This window comes from Danio rerio, chromosome 24 (genome assembly GCF_049306965.1).
Source record: "Danio rerio strain Tuebingen ecotype United States chromosome 24, GRCz12tu, whole genome shotgun sequence".
NCBI classification, from domain to species: domain Eukaryota; kingdom Metazoa; phylum Chordata; class Actinopteri; order Cypriniformes; family Danionidae; genus Danio; species Danio rerio.
Genome location: NC_133199.1, coordinates 5,855,746 through 5,870,351, shown reverse-complemented (window position 1 = coordinate 5,870,351; position 14,606 = coordinate 5,855,746). Strand labels below are relative to the sequence as shown.

The following is a 14,606-nucleotide window of genomic DNA, read 5'->3' as shown; positions in this document are numbered from 1 at the left end:
CAATTAGGTTGCATTTGGCGCTGTGATGAGCACTAGTGCAAATGCAATGTGGATATTCTAAAACTAAAATTATAAAACATAGAAATAACATATAGCAGTACGTAGGAATTACATTTACACCAGACAAAAAAAAAAAAACATGATGATACTGCTGCACCAAAGTGCTCGTCACGTCCAAAAACTGAAAGCTAAAACAAATGCTTCTTTCAATAAAATGAAATGGAAAAAGCCAGTGTTGAATTTGATTTTCTGCTGTCCTGTCAGATGTCAGGGGTGTCCAGTGCTGGCCCCAACTACACCACTGCACATGTATTGTAGTGTTTACCCAATGATTATCTGACTCGCAGATACCCAGATTTCTCACTATAGTACACTCTTACAAAACACAAGCACACAACGGACCCGCTCTCGAGCGAGACGCTGTTTGGAAGGGCATGACATTGTAAAAAAAACTGCAGGTTTACTCTTTTCATCATCTCCTCTGGAGGAAAGCCATTTGTCTGAGGCTGCTTCGCTTTCAGCAGGGTGAGATTCTCTAGAGATCGGCTGGGCACAACATTTCTCTTTTTCTTGCTTGTTCTCTCTTTTTTTCATCCTCTTGGTCTTACCATTTACAACATTTGTTTATTTAAGGTGTGACTTTTTTATTATCCTCAATAAAACATTCATATAAATTGTTTAATCGCTTAATACTTAAATGTTGTGATGACATTTGTAGCTATATTCCAGATTGCCTTGCCTTTGGTTGGCAAGTAGGGCTGGGTGATTAATCGTGCATGTAGGGTTATTCACACCACGAATAAGGACAATGACAATAAAAAACATCAATAATTATATGAGGTGTTTGTTAATCTACAAATTAAACATTTGTCTTTATTGACAATTTCTGTTATTTTATTTCAGTCATTTTACAGTAATTATCTGTAATTTAACCCTTTGACTGCCGCTCTATACCAAACGGTTGTCCATGTTTTGACTGTTATAAATAATGTCTGTTAAAGTCATTTAAAGAATGACTGGATTAAATAATGGCTCACACACACAGCACTGTCAGTTTACAAAAGAAAAATCAAACAAATGTAATCTTGTTGCTCTACCACATTGCACTACTACACTTGATTTTGGGTTTATTGTAAAAAAAAAAAGGAATAAAACATGTTAAATGAGAATCTGAAATATTTTATGCCGTATTTAAAAAAAATAAAGGTGATTTAGTATTCAAAAATGTTTAATTTTAATATTATTTAAAATAAATTGGTTTTACACTTCAGATTTTCAGATTTTCCATAGTATATGTATTATTTGCGGTACTTAATAAACCATGAATGGACAAAAATGTTTAATTTTAATATTATTTAAAATAAATTGGTTTTACACTTCAGATTTTCAGATTTTCCATAGTATATGTATTATTTGCGGTACTTAATAAACCATGAATGGACAATGGGATGTGTTAAAAAAAAAATTGAGTGTGTAAGCTAGTGACATTGGGAGTTAAGAAATGCAATCCAAACATTTATTTCTTGGTGGGGTAGTTAAAGGGTTAACGGACGTTATTTTACTTTTTTTTTTTTTTTCTGGCACCCAAGCTGCAGGAAATAAACCTCAAAAAAATTACAGATTTTTTTTACAGTATAGAAAAACACCACTAATATCTTGCCTGAAAAAAGAAGAAATAAAAAAAATGTGAGAAATGTGAGGAAAACAATGTCAAATGTTTAGGTCCTGCCCATAGACACTGCCTTAAAAACACTTGGCATACATAAACTATTATTTGTAATTTGATGCAAAGATTAAATAATACAAAGTACAAAGTATTATATGTATGTATGTATGTATGTATGTATGTATGTATGTATATATGTATGTATTAGGGTTGTAACAATATACCGGTATGACGGTTTACCACGATTTGAACGTGCACGATTATCATACCATGAACAATTGCATATCAACGGTTTTAACCATTAAAGACCGAGACAGCCGCCAGCGGCTAAAAATAAGTATTGCTCTTAAATGTTTAATAACTTTTGATCCGCTGATCCGATTCATACAATTCAAAGATTGGCATAAAGAAGAGAATCTCAGCTTTCCAGTGATGTATCACATAACATTCGCGGACTTTCAGAGGCTCCGGAATCAGTGCGGTTACGTCATCAACATTTGACAACGCTGATTTGACAAAGAAACGCTCGTCACTGTGTCTCCGGACAAATCAGACATGATACATTGATGCATTGTCCCTCCTCCATGCCCAGATTGGTTCAAACTCGCTATATCACAACCAATAAGCATAGGTTTCGCTTTTGTTTGTGGACCAAGCTTTTTGAACAACACGGAATGAGAGAAAGGCATACATTTATGCGCGGCTAAATAAAACGCAAAAAAAAAAGTTTTGCATGAAATAATTCTCATACTAAGTACTTTTGCATGCACAGCAGCACAGAAACATGACAAAACAGTGACACAGCAAAGACGAACTGCTGCTCTTGCTGTTTTCAAAAGACGCAAATGAAGATGCAGCTGTTTGTCTGCATTGCATACAACCACATCCAAATCCATGCTGGCACATAGAACCTAAGGATGTTCCATATTGAATCTAGTTTCGTTATGTAACTATTTATAGTATAGTAAATATTTATATCTATTTTTTACTGAGGATTTGCACCATGTTTATTTGGACTTTATTTGGACTTTGACACATTATTTATTATTTTCTTATTTTTATTTGTTCATTGTAAGTGGTGTTGTTTATAGTAACTAAAAATATATTATATGGAAAAAGTCAAATTTGCTTCACTGTTCTATTATTTTGTAACATTTGTAACATACCGTATACCGCGAAACCGTCAAACCGTGGTATTGTTTTAGACGATTATCATACCGTGAAAAATTCATACCGTTACAACCCTAGTATGTATGTATGTATGTATGTATGTATATATATGTATGTGGCGAGGCTGTGGCGCAGTAGGTTGTGCTGTCGCCTCACAGCAAGAAGGTCGCTGGGTCGCTGGTTCGAACCATGGCTCAGTTGGTGTTTCTGTGTGGAGTTTGCATGTTCTCCCTGCCTTCGCGTGAGTTTCCTCCGGGTGCTCCGCTTTCCCCCACAGTCCAAAGACATGTTGTACAGGTGAATTGGGTAGGCTAAATTGTCCGTAGTGTATGAGCGTGTGTGTGAATGTGTGTGTGGATGTTTCCCAGAGATGGGTTGCGGCTGGAAGGGCATCCGCTGCGTAAAAACTTGCTGGATAAGTTGGCGGTTCATTCCGCTGTGGCAACCCCAGATTATTAAAGGGACTAAGCCGACAAGACAATGAATGAATGAATATTTATGTATGTATGTATGTATGTATATATATATATATATATATATATATATATATATATATATATATATATATATATATATATATATATATATATATATATATATAAAATATATATATATTTATTAGATGCTGAATGATGTCTACTGAAATGTGTCATCACCATTTGTGAAAGGGTCAATGCTATATTTTCTGTTGTTTTAGTCTTTGTCCTTGGTGTGAACAAGCTTGAAGAATGGAAAATTTCCCCTGATCATTCTGAGCAGACACTGTATCACTTCAGGTGCAGGTGTGCTTCCTCAGCATTTCTGAATGCCACTGAATTAACATCTCTCTCTCTCGCTCTCCATAAGCATGTAAAAAAAAAAAAAAGATTTCCACCCAAGCAGCTCTTTTTATTAATATTAAAGTTTAGTCAACGTTAAATGAGACCCCAGTTTCCAATTTATTTTACCACTTGATCGCCCCATTGGAAGCGTTAATAACTCCTGGATACTGGATTGCAGTTTTAAATGTACTAAAAGGGAATTTGGAATAAGCAGAGCATTATCAGCTCTCTGTGGACTGAACACACTCTTGAAATGTTTACTAAATTATTCTCCAATTATTTCAGTGTTTGCTAAGGTTATCTCCAATAGTGTTTTCCTAATTCATAATTATTATTGTTGCAACTAAACTTTATTTGATATCGTTTGGACATGGCGTGTGCCATCCATTGTGATAACAAAACTTAAAATAAGAATGTATAAAAATAATAGTATATAGTGGTAATATACAATTTAAAAGTTGTATAATTGTGCTGTTAAAATGCATCTTTTACGCATTTATTTAATGATAAATAAATACAGTTTTTTAAATGTGTATTGTGAATTATTACAATTAAAATCCCGCAGTTTGTAACTTTTAAAATGTTATTTATATCCGCAACATTCTTAAATTGAAATCACACACCCATATTGCAAACAAAATGAGGTTTGTTTGGACTTAGCTTATGTAGTTTAAAACAGCCTGCCTACACCCTTTTCTGGTCATGTATCAACATTGTAACTGTTTTTGTGCCGGTACTTGAGCTTATTTTAGGCCTGTCAAGAATGAAGAAGTAAGTCTATCAAACAACGTCCAGTTTTCATTTTCAAACTAATATTTTTAATAACCAACTCGGGTAACAATTATTAGATTGATTGAATCACTTTATATAACCATAAAGTCATCTGTCAGTCATCCTGTCGCAATTAACATTCGTTTTTGATTTCATTTTGACTAAGGCTACACAATATATAATTTTAGCATCGATATCACAATGTGATCATTCACAATAGTCACATTGCAAGATATACAATGTTGAGTTTGTATTATAATTCTTAATTTGCATGTGTTTTTGAGACATGTGATTGTATAACGATTTTAAAAGCATTCAGGCGTAAGAAAATGTACCATTTGTAACATTTAATAATGAATTAATTTGATTGATTTATGTTTATTTTTATTAATTTTCAATTAGTGTACCAGAATATTGGAAAATGATAGAACTCTGTTTATTTTAATTGTATTTATAGATTGCTTATCAGATTTTATGGAGATGCAGTTTCACCGCAGAATCATCCCAATCAATCTAGCATTATAAATTCTTTCCAAATTGAGATATTAAGTCCTCTGGTGAAACTGTGTTCATATCGCAATATATATTGCAGAATAAAAATATATCGAAATATATCTAAATGTTTTGACATTTTTCCCTATCGTGCCAGAGAGAAAAGAAGCACATCATGGTTGTGGAGCTTTTGTATACAAAAATCTCCATTTTATTTATTTATTTTTGACATTTCAAACTTTTTTAGCCTAACAGATCTTTAAAGTTTTCAGTGTTGCAGATGTAAGCTATATTAATAATCATGTTATGAATATACTCTAACACAATTTATAAGTAGTCACACAAAACCTTAACTTAACCATTAGTCATGCACATCTGCCATGTATGTTTTTATATTACTCTTTTTGTTTGTAGTTGTGAAGCAAATACTCTTCAAAACTGTAGTTAAAGTTGCTCATCATTAAATCAACATTAGTAAACAATAGTGATTTGTCTGGATTAGAAAAAGATGAATCGATTGCTAATAAAGTAGCCTATAGGAAGTTTTCTAAGGGCTAATTTATACTTTTACGTCAAGCGCATGCGTATGGTCCGGCGCAGCCTTCATGCCCCAGCCAATGCTGACGCACACATCTCAACAAATGTAACTACACGTCGCAACGACACATAGCGCAAGCGTTGTGATTGGTGTGTTTTGGTAGCTTGACGAGTGTGGGCAGTGCTAAGAGCCGCAAGATTCTGATTGTATAATAACCTTGTTTCACGGTATCACGGTATTATGATTACTGCTCTAAAATAAGTTTTTTTAAATGTCTGTGTAAAAAACAAAAACTTTTTTTTTTCATTTATATTTTAATTATATTTATTATATTCTAATAATTATTTAATTATATAATTGTATTATATTTACATTAAGTTATATTTTTTCGTATATTTTATTTTGAGGAACATTTAAAATATTTTGTATTGTATTTAGAATTTTGGTATTTAGTATTATTGTGTTTTAGTATTTTGTATCAGAGCAAAGTCAGGCTAAATGAATTATTGACTTCTGCTGTCTTCATTTGTTTGAAAAACTTTTTTTTTAAGAAACTGCTGTACTAAAAAAAAAGAAAAAACGTAAATAAAAAAGAAAAGAAAAAAATTAAGAAAAAACGTAAATCAAAAAATCATACACTTACCTTAAGAATGGTATAGCAGAACTTTTGACAGTTTTAAAACCTTCACTTTTCCAAACCGCGGTATACCCTGAAAACGGTTATCGTCCCATGCCTATTTACAAGTGTGGAGTTCCGTGAAGGAGCTCCAGATGGAGACTTTTGTTTTGGGTTTACTTTATCATTAAAGTTGTTACATGTCTGCCAGTCTCCGCCTCGACGCAGAAGAATAAATCAGCCTTAATGTGAAACCAGACACTGGGGGACGGAGCTGGAGTACAATTTTTTAAAATACAATTTCCACGGTTAACCACTCATAAGCATTGTAATATTTCAAAAGGGTTTTCACAGGATGAGTTTTCATCTTTCAGATATCTAATTTAGATTGATTACTGAAAAAAAAGAAAACAAGCACAATGCATTCTGCTAGCGGGATGTCGACAGCTAGTACATTATTATTTTTTCTACGTTTTTTTTTTTTCTTCAGATATTTAACAAAACAAAATGCTGATGAAAAGCTGATTTTTGATAAATTGAATGTGTCCCAGACTGACAGCTGCTGCATGATCCGCATAAAAGCTCCTGTATAAGCGAAGCCGAACATCCTCCGGGCCTCCTTACACAGGTCTTTTCCTCGGTAAAGGCCGCCCTTAACCCTCATTAACAGAGCAGCACTTCAACAAAACCCAACACAAAAGCGATTGGCCTGCTGTTCCTCTATTCAAGTTTTTCTCTTTGAGGTGTATTCCTCCACTCTCCATGGACACCCCCCGCCCCATTTCCTTCTGGAGAGCCATTGATCGAAGCCACACAGGAAGTGTGCTTGGAAGTGAGCAGCGCTGTTCTCTGCTGATTGACCTAGTCCTCTTATAGAGTATTGACCGCCCTAACTTGCAGACTGCATGCCCACTTCCGCACCGCCACATGCTAATTACTAAAATCAGAGTGGGCTAATATTGTTATTATCGCACACTCTGTTTTTATAATGCTCGGGAACAAATTGGATTTGTAGAAATTGTTGGCACGGTTTAGCGCTGATTAGAAAGGGAGTGTGTGTTTTGTTTACCGCCCGGATTTGTTGGCCTAACTGGAGCGTGGCCTGATAGTTTGAGTCTTATCACATCTGGCCCTTCTTAGAGGCCGCGGCTAAAGAGTCAAAGGCTTAATGCAACATCAAAGCTGTCTAGATTCTGCATGTACGACGCTGATAGAAAGACAGATGGAGGGAGGGAGGAGAAAAAAGAGGGGACGGCGACATTGTTACTGTGAATACAAAGCGAAGCGACTGTAATGTGTGTTGTTCACACAGCACATTAATTCACGTTAAGGGCTCATTCACATCGAATGCGTCTTTGCTTATAAATATGCTTAACGCGGTGAGGTCCTCGTGATGCAATATTATGACGAGATGTACTGACAACAAAAACAAACTCATTAGAAATAGGCAAACAATATGATATGATAAAGACTTCAAGATACATCATATAACTCTGGTAATCTGGATATAACCTCAATGAGCGCCTCCTCCGCCATGATATTATGGTAAATAAAACCATTATAAACAGCTTGCCCTGGGTTGCCCCGCCTCTAAGCTCTTCTGATTGGTCCACTGCTTTTGGATTTGACAGTGATGAGCTGCAGTATGTGCCTTTTGAAACAGCGTCTAAGAAAAACGTACCTCATACGCACAAGTCTGTGCTTTAGGTAGGTTTGTAAATGTCAGGCCGCTCGAGTAATCTCCTAAACTCAACAACAATAGTGACTAGGTGTGTCCCAAATCGCACACTTATGCACTATTCTGTGCCATGTTGTAGTATAAATAGAATACAAATTTAAATTTATTCTAAAAAGAATAAGTGCACTTTAAATATATATATATATACACACACATATATATATATATATATATATATATATATATATATATATATATATATATATATATATATATATATATATATATATATATAGAGGGCCACAGGTTCAAGTACTATTAGAACTAGTCGGCACTCCCTGCGCGGAGTTTGCATGTTCTCCGTGTGTTTGCGTGGGTTTTCACAGTCAAAAACATGTACATAAGTGAATTGTTATACAGTCACAAGCACCTAGCGCATACATGTCTAACGAATCAGTATCACCCATTAGCCAGAACACCTGATCTCGTATCCCTCCTAATGCTCACTGACCAGGCGGGAACCTTGGGCTCATCTATCTCCGAGCTCAGGGTTCTCTCCCGGGACAGCATGCCAAACCTGCTATCATAGTTGACTATTATCCAAGTGTGAACTCTTGAATGCATACTAGTTTATTATTACTAGAGCTGCATCCCAAATCGCATACTTGTGCTCTATTTCACGCCATTTTGTAGTATAAACAGTGTAAGCAGTGCGTTCACACTGAAAACTCTAAAAATAATAGGTGCAATTTAATTACCCGGATGATGCACTCTTTTAGCCGATAAAATGAAGTGTGGAATGATGGAAACTTCACGCACTCAACGACCGCAGGTTTGCTCACGTAGCGGAAGAGGCGGAGCTATCGAGCGCACATGTTGGATAACTTTATTTATTTTGGATGGGGAAAGCAAAATTTTATATAGCGCCTCCCGATAGATATATATATATATATCTACAATATATATATCTATATATATCTATCTATCTATCTATATATATATATATATATATATATATAAGCGCCTCCCGATGGAGAATGCAGCAACTGTCATGGCAGATATTATTTGATAGTTTGGTCATTTATTTAACTGATTTGGCAACAGTCAAACGTTGTCAGGAAAACGGTTAGAATTTCCGCTTATTAAAAAAAACATTAGTGCTCCATTTAAGACAACGCTACATACATATAGTATGCTGTTAAGTGCATAAGTACATAGTGCATAAGTGCATAGTGTATGGTTTGCCATTTAAGATGCCGCTGAGCTTTCTTAAAATATAATAAGCAATCAAATTAAAGTCAACATGCAGAAGCGTTCAGGTGTATAAAATAAATATAAGAACCCTATAAATGAGAGCCAAGGTCACTAAAAGTGTCTTAAAATATCTGATCTTTCACTCGTGAAAAAAAATGCATGTTAGTTGCAATAAATACTTTAAAGTTATTACCTTAATTCATACGAAACCAAATGATTTCCATTGTAGCACATGCTTTTTTGGGTGCACTTTTGTGTTTTAATGGCGTCCTGCAGTGCACAATACTGCCAGCTGCAAAAAAAAAAAAAAAATGCATAAATTGTATGGCGGTATGCTGATCTGCTCCATTCCGGTTGTCCCTTTTCTGTACACCAGTCTGTGTAACAAAAAGCCGTTGAACTGAACTGCAGCTGTTTTATCCGGTGTCCTTTTTACTGATTGTATGTTTTTAAATAATATGTGTATAGTGAAATATTAATGAGACTCGGCATTAAACTTTAATCAGATTCTGAGGCAGATTAAACTAGACTATTAAATTTCTCTGACTGCGAAATAAAAGGGAATCCGATTGCAGCCGTACGCCTTTTTTCCCCTTGCGCAGCGCTGTCTGTCAATATCAATGAAGCTTGTGTGAGTCATTTGAGCGGCGCAGGAAGAAATCAAGCAGGTGAAGTTATTGCTGAATATTAGCTGTAAGGTCCCAGAACAAAACACGACGGAGGGTTTGTACCTCTCAGATATGACTCATTAAAACAGAGTGGCTCTCTGATCGAATAAACCAGATTCCATGCCCAGACCAGTCAATGTATTTGGTTTTCCTTTTTATTTTGCTCTAATTTGTGCTCTTTCATATCTAATTGACTCCGCTCTTCCGCGCTGTGGTAGATGGAATAGACAGAGAAGCTGTAATGAGACGTACCCACTCAAGGCCCTGAGAGACCAACCCAGTAACTGGGGTGCAGCTGCTTTACTTGCCTCATTTGTGTACATCTGAAGAGGCTAGCAAAGTAAAGTCACAACTGACAGATGCCTCCCCAGCATCCTCAATTTCCCAGCCTCGATGCGAGTCAGACGAAAACAAGCATCGTATTAAAATAATAACCTGCTGTTTTGCATGCAATTGATGTCGTGCTTTTCCTCCTCTTCAAGTAGCCCTCCTACCAGAGCTGTTCGCTTTCATCTCCAAACATTTCAATTCATTGTCTGGACTCCAGAAGCACCGCCGTCAGCGCTGAAACCAATCACAATTCCCCGTAGTCCAATTTGTGGATATTCTATGAGAGTATTTAAAGTTCGCATGGTGTGGCCAGCTTGAAGAACCGGTTTTGTTTGAATGGGGTAGGATGGGAGTAAGTTCCATTCAGAATAACGGCAACACTCGGCAACAAATCTACAAGCAATCATTCATTACAAATGAGATCTAGCAACTTCTGGTGATCTCCGACTATATGATCAACCTTTGGCGATTGGATGTGGGAGTGTTCAACTATGCGACAGTTCAGAATCTTTCATCTTTACGCAAATGAATAGCGACTTGCAAGCATCCGTCAATACAGATCTCACATAATCAGCTTCTGTATTTGTTGATTGTATTCACAGAATAGCGTTTGCGGTAGATAAATAGCCACAATGACAGAGTCTCGTCTTGTTCGTCTTTGTCAATGACTACAGAACGTTTACATGGACATCAGCAATCAAATTATGTGTCTTAATCTGAATCCGCTTGTTTAGTGGTGATGTGTTGGTGACGTATGTAATACTGTTTCCAGGTTCAAGCCGCCACTCATTTGAGTTGAGAAATTGTTTATGATCACTTTTAGTTCAAATCACACATTAAAGTTAATTTTATATAACGCCATAGTGTACACAACAATCTCTGGGCTTGCTGCATAACAAATACCAAAAAAATGAATCACTTTCTGGCCATTGGATATTAGGCATGGATATATATATATATATATATATATATATATATATATATATATATATATATATATATATATATATATATATATATATATATATATATATATATATATATATATATATATATATATATATATAACATATTCGAACATATATATAATATTTCGAACATATTAAATCGCTTTGTAAACGTTTATTATTGCCATTTCCTCATACAGTTGAATAGAGCGCTTCTCTCGGTTCTCCCTGCGTTCGCGTGGGTTTCCTCTGGGTGCTCCAGTAACCCCCATAGTCCAAAGACATGCTGCAGGTGAATTGGGTCGGCTAAATTGTCCGTAGTGTATGAGTGTATGAGGGTGACAGGGTGACAGGCCGGCCGGAATGTGTAAAAAAAAGTCGTTATCATAAAGACAAGTCTAAAAATGGCTTGTTCCAAAGAGCCGACCCCGCAACCATACAGGACTAAGGCCAAAGAAGAAGAAGAATCATAGGCAATCTTACCAGAGCTGCAAAATTTAAAACAGCAACTTTTCGATATTAATGTAAATCATGCAAAAATAAATATAAAGAGTATTTGTGTATTCTTTCTTATAGGTTGTTTTCCCCATGGCATAAACAGATTGTGACACTTTTGTAGGCGTAGATAAATAGAAATCAACAGTGCTTTATGGCAGTGTTTCTCAACTGGTGGGTGTCGACCCAAAAGTGGGTCACTGGAACATTTTCAGTGGGTCGCAGAGTGTGTGGTCAAAAAAAACAACAAAAGTAAAAATTTTTACTTATTTTGCTTATTTTTACTTAATTTACCTATACCGGACTTTTATTTTGAAATGTGTGCGCGATAACCCTACCGTTTGACATGTGAAATTTCATTTAATTATTGCAACAAATATGTTGAAGCGCAAGTACGACCCCGAATATGTAAATTATGGATTTACATATATTGACGACAAAAAAAGAGTTAAAGCCTCAGTGTCATATGTAGTGAGGTGCTCTCATAGGAGAGCATGTAACCTTCTAAATTAAAACGACATTTAGAAACCGAACAACATGTTTTATTAACGGTTCAGTTAAGTTCTTGGTAACTGAACATTACCTTACCCTAACCACTGTTTAAATTAATTTTTTTTTTAAATGACAGCAATAAAATATTGTTTATTTGTAATTCTCTGTGAATGTCTCATGATTTATCTGTCACTACTTGTGTATGTCAACAAGTAAATACAAATTAATTATAATTCCTAAAATTGTATTATAGTTCCTAAAAATTTGGGTCGCGGCTTGATGACCATGTAAAAATGTGGGTCCCATGGCCAAACCAGTTGAGAACCCCTGCTTTATGGTGTTCTAAGGTGGTCTAGCTATATACGGTAATAACAACACATGCGATTTATAACCTTTCAGTCTATAATGGTGAAACATTGCAATGACTTTCCAAATCACTTGTTCAACTTTAATCCCAAATTGAGTTCACACATCCTGTGATGTAAATATTGTGCACAATATTGATGCTGAAACAACAAATGCAGCTCTTGTTATTGTCTAACTTAACTCACAATCCTTCTCTTTTGTGCTTTTCTCAGAGTTTTCCATCAGATGAAGGCTGGCCATTTGCAAAGTATCTGGGTGCCTGCGGCCGAATGGTGGCGGTGAACTACGTAGGCGAGGAGCTGTGGAGTTTCTTCAACGCTCCTTGGGAAAAGAGAGTCGATCTGGCCAAGCAGCTGATGGACATTGCTGAGCAGCTGACCAACAACGACTTCGATTTCGCTCTCTACCTGCTGGATGTCAGCTTTGATAACTTCGCTGTAGGCCCGCGGGACGGGAAAGTCATCGTGGTGGATGCGGAGAATGTGGTGGTGGCCGACAAGAGGTTGATCAAGCAGAGTAAGTAAAGAGATGGACTGTAAATTTCATGATGCGCTCAGAGTTTGTTGATGGAGTGACAGCTGCGTCTTACATGCAAATGCTGTCGCCTCAAAAAACAACACGAGTTCACATGTTCAAGGATTCATTTACATAAAAATGAATATTCCTTCATCAATTACACATCCTTCCAAAGCCTTTATAAGCAACACAAAGGATGGAATGACAAATCTACACTCTAAGAACTAATTGTTATATTAACTGGAAAAGTACAGACAGCTCATTAGCATGTGCTTGCTCTTCAATTCACATGATCAACTGAGAATAGTGAATCCATTCATCTGTCCACTTAAAATACATTCATTTATCCATCCATCCATCCACCCACCCATCCATCCATCTATCCACCCATCCATTTACTTAAAATATATCCATCCATCAATCCATCCATTTAAAATGCATGTATGCATCCATCCATCCATCCATCCATCCAGCCGTTTAAAATACACCATCCATCCATCCATCCATCCATCCATCCATCCATCCATCCATCCATCTATCCACTTAAAATACATCTATCCATCCATCCACTTAAAATACATCCATCCCTCCTTACATCCGCTTATATCCATCCATCCATCTACTTAAAGTACATCAATCCCTCCATTCACCTGCTTAAAATACATCCATACACCTAAAATACATCAATCTATCTATCCATTAACTTACAATCCATCCATCCATCCATCCATCCATCCATCCATCCATCCATCCATCCATCCATCCATCCATTTATCTATCCACTTAAAATACATCTATCCAGCCATCCATCAATCCACTTAAAATACATCCATTTACCCAGTTAAAACACACCCACCTATCCACTTCAAATACATCCATCCACCTAAAACACATCCATACCATCATCCATCCATCCATCCATTATCCGCTTAAAATACACCCATCCATACATCCACCTAAAATACATCCAATCATTCATCACCTTAAAATACATCTATCTGTCCATCTAAAATACATCCATCCATCCATTCACTTAAAATACATCTATTCATCTATACATCCATCCACTTAAAATACATCCATTCATCCGCTTAAAATACATCCATCCATACATCCACCTAAAATACATCCAATCATTCATCACCTTAAAATACATTTATCTATCCACCTAAAATACACCCATCCATCCATTCACTTAAAATACATCTATTCATCTATACATCCATCCACTTAAAATACATTCATTCATCCGCTTAAAATACATCCATTCATCTGCTTAAAATACATCCATTCATCCAATTGAAATACATCTATCCATTCACTTGAAATACATCCATTCATCCACTTAAAATACATCTATCTATCCATACATCCACACACATAAAATACATCTATTCATCCACTTAAAATATATCCATCTATCCTCCTAAAATACATCCATCTATCATCTGCTGACATTTTTCAAACACTCAAATTCAAAAACTTTTGTTTTCAACAGAAAGAAAAACATAATAAAATAAAGATCCTTAAAATAAAAGTTCTCTTTTGTTGACACCTACACAACCAAAATAGTTGAGATGCATTTAATTTAAATATTACAATGACTAAAACGGAAATAAAATGCATTAAAGATAGATGGAACTGCCATAATAATAATATAGAAGTCAAATGAACATAATGAAAACCAAGAATATTATATGGAAATGTGTTCAATATAAAGAGATACTATAATAGCATTTATTAATTAAAGGGATAGTTAAAAAAATCTAATTTATTTATCCTTTTC

The 14,606-nt window shown here is 35.6% G+C and overlaps 1 protein-coding gene across 2 annotated transcripts in view; it reads left to right on the top strand.

Annotated features, from left to right (window-relative positions):
- The window catches only part of dipk2ab (divergent protein kinase domain 2Ab), a 60,270-nt gene that overhangs the window by 34,283 nt on the left and 11,381 nt on the right, over window positions 1-14,606 (top strand). For both annotated transcript variants that reach the window (XM_005162483.6, NM_001114926.1), the window contains 1 exon segment: window positions 12,517-12,820. In XM_005162483.6, the coding sequence (XP_005162540.2) occupies window positions 12,517-12,820 (304 nt within the window).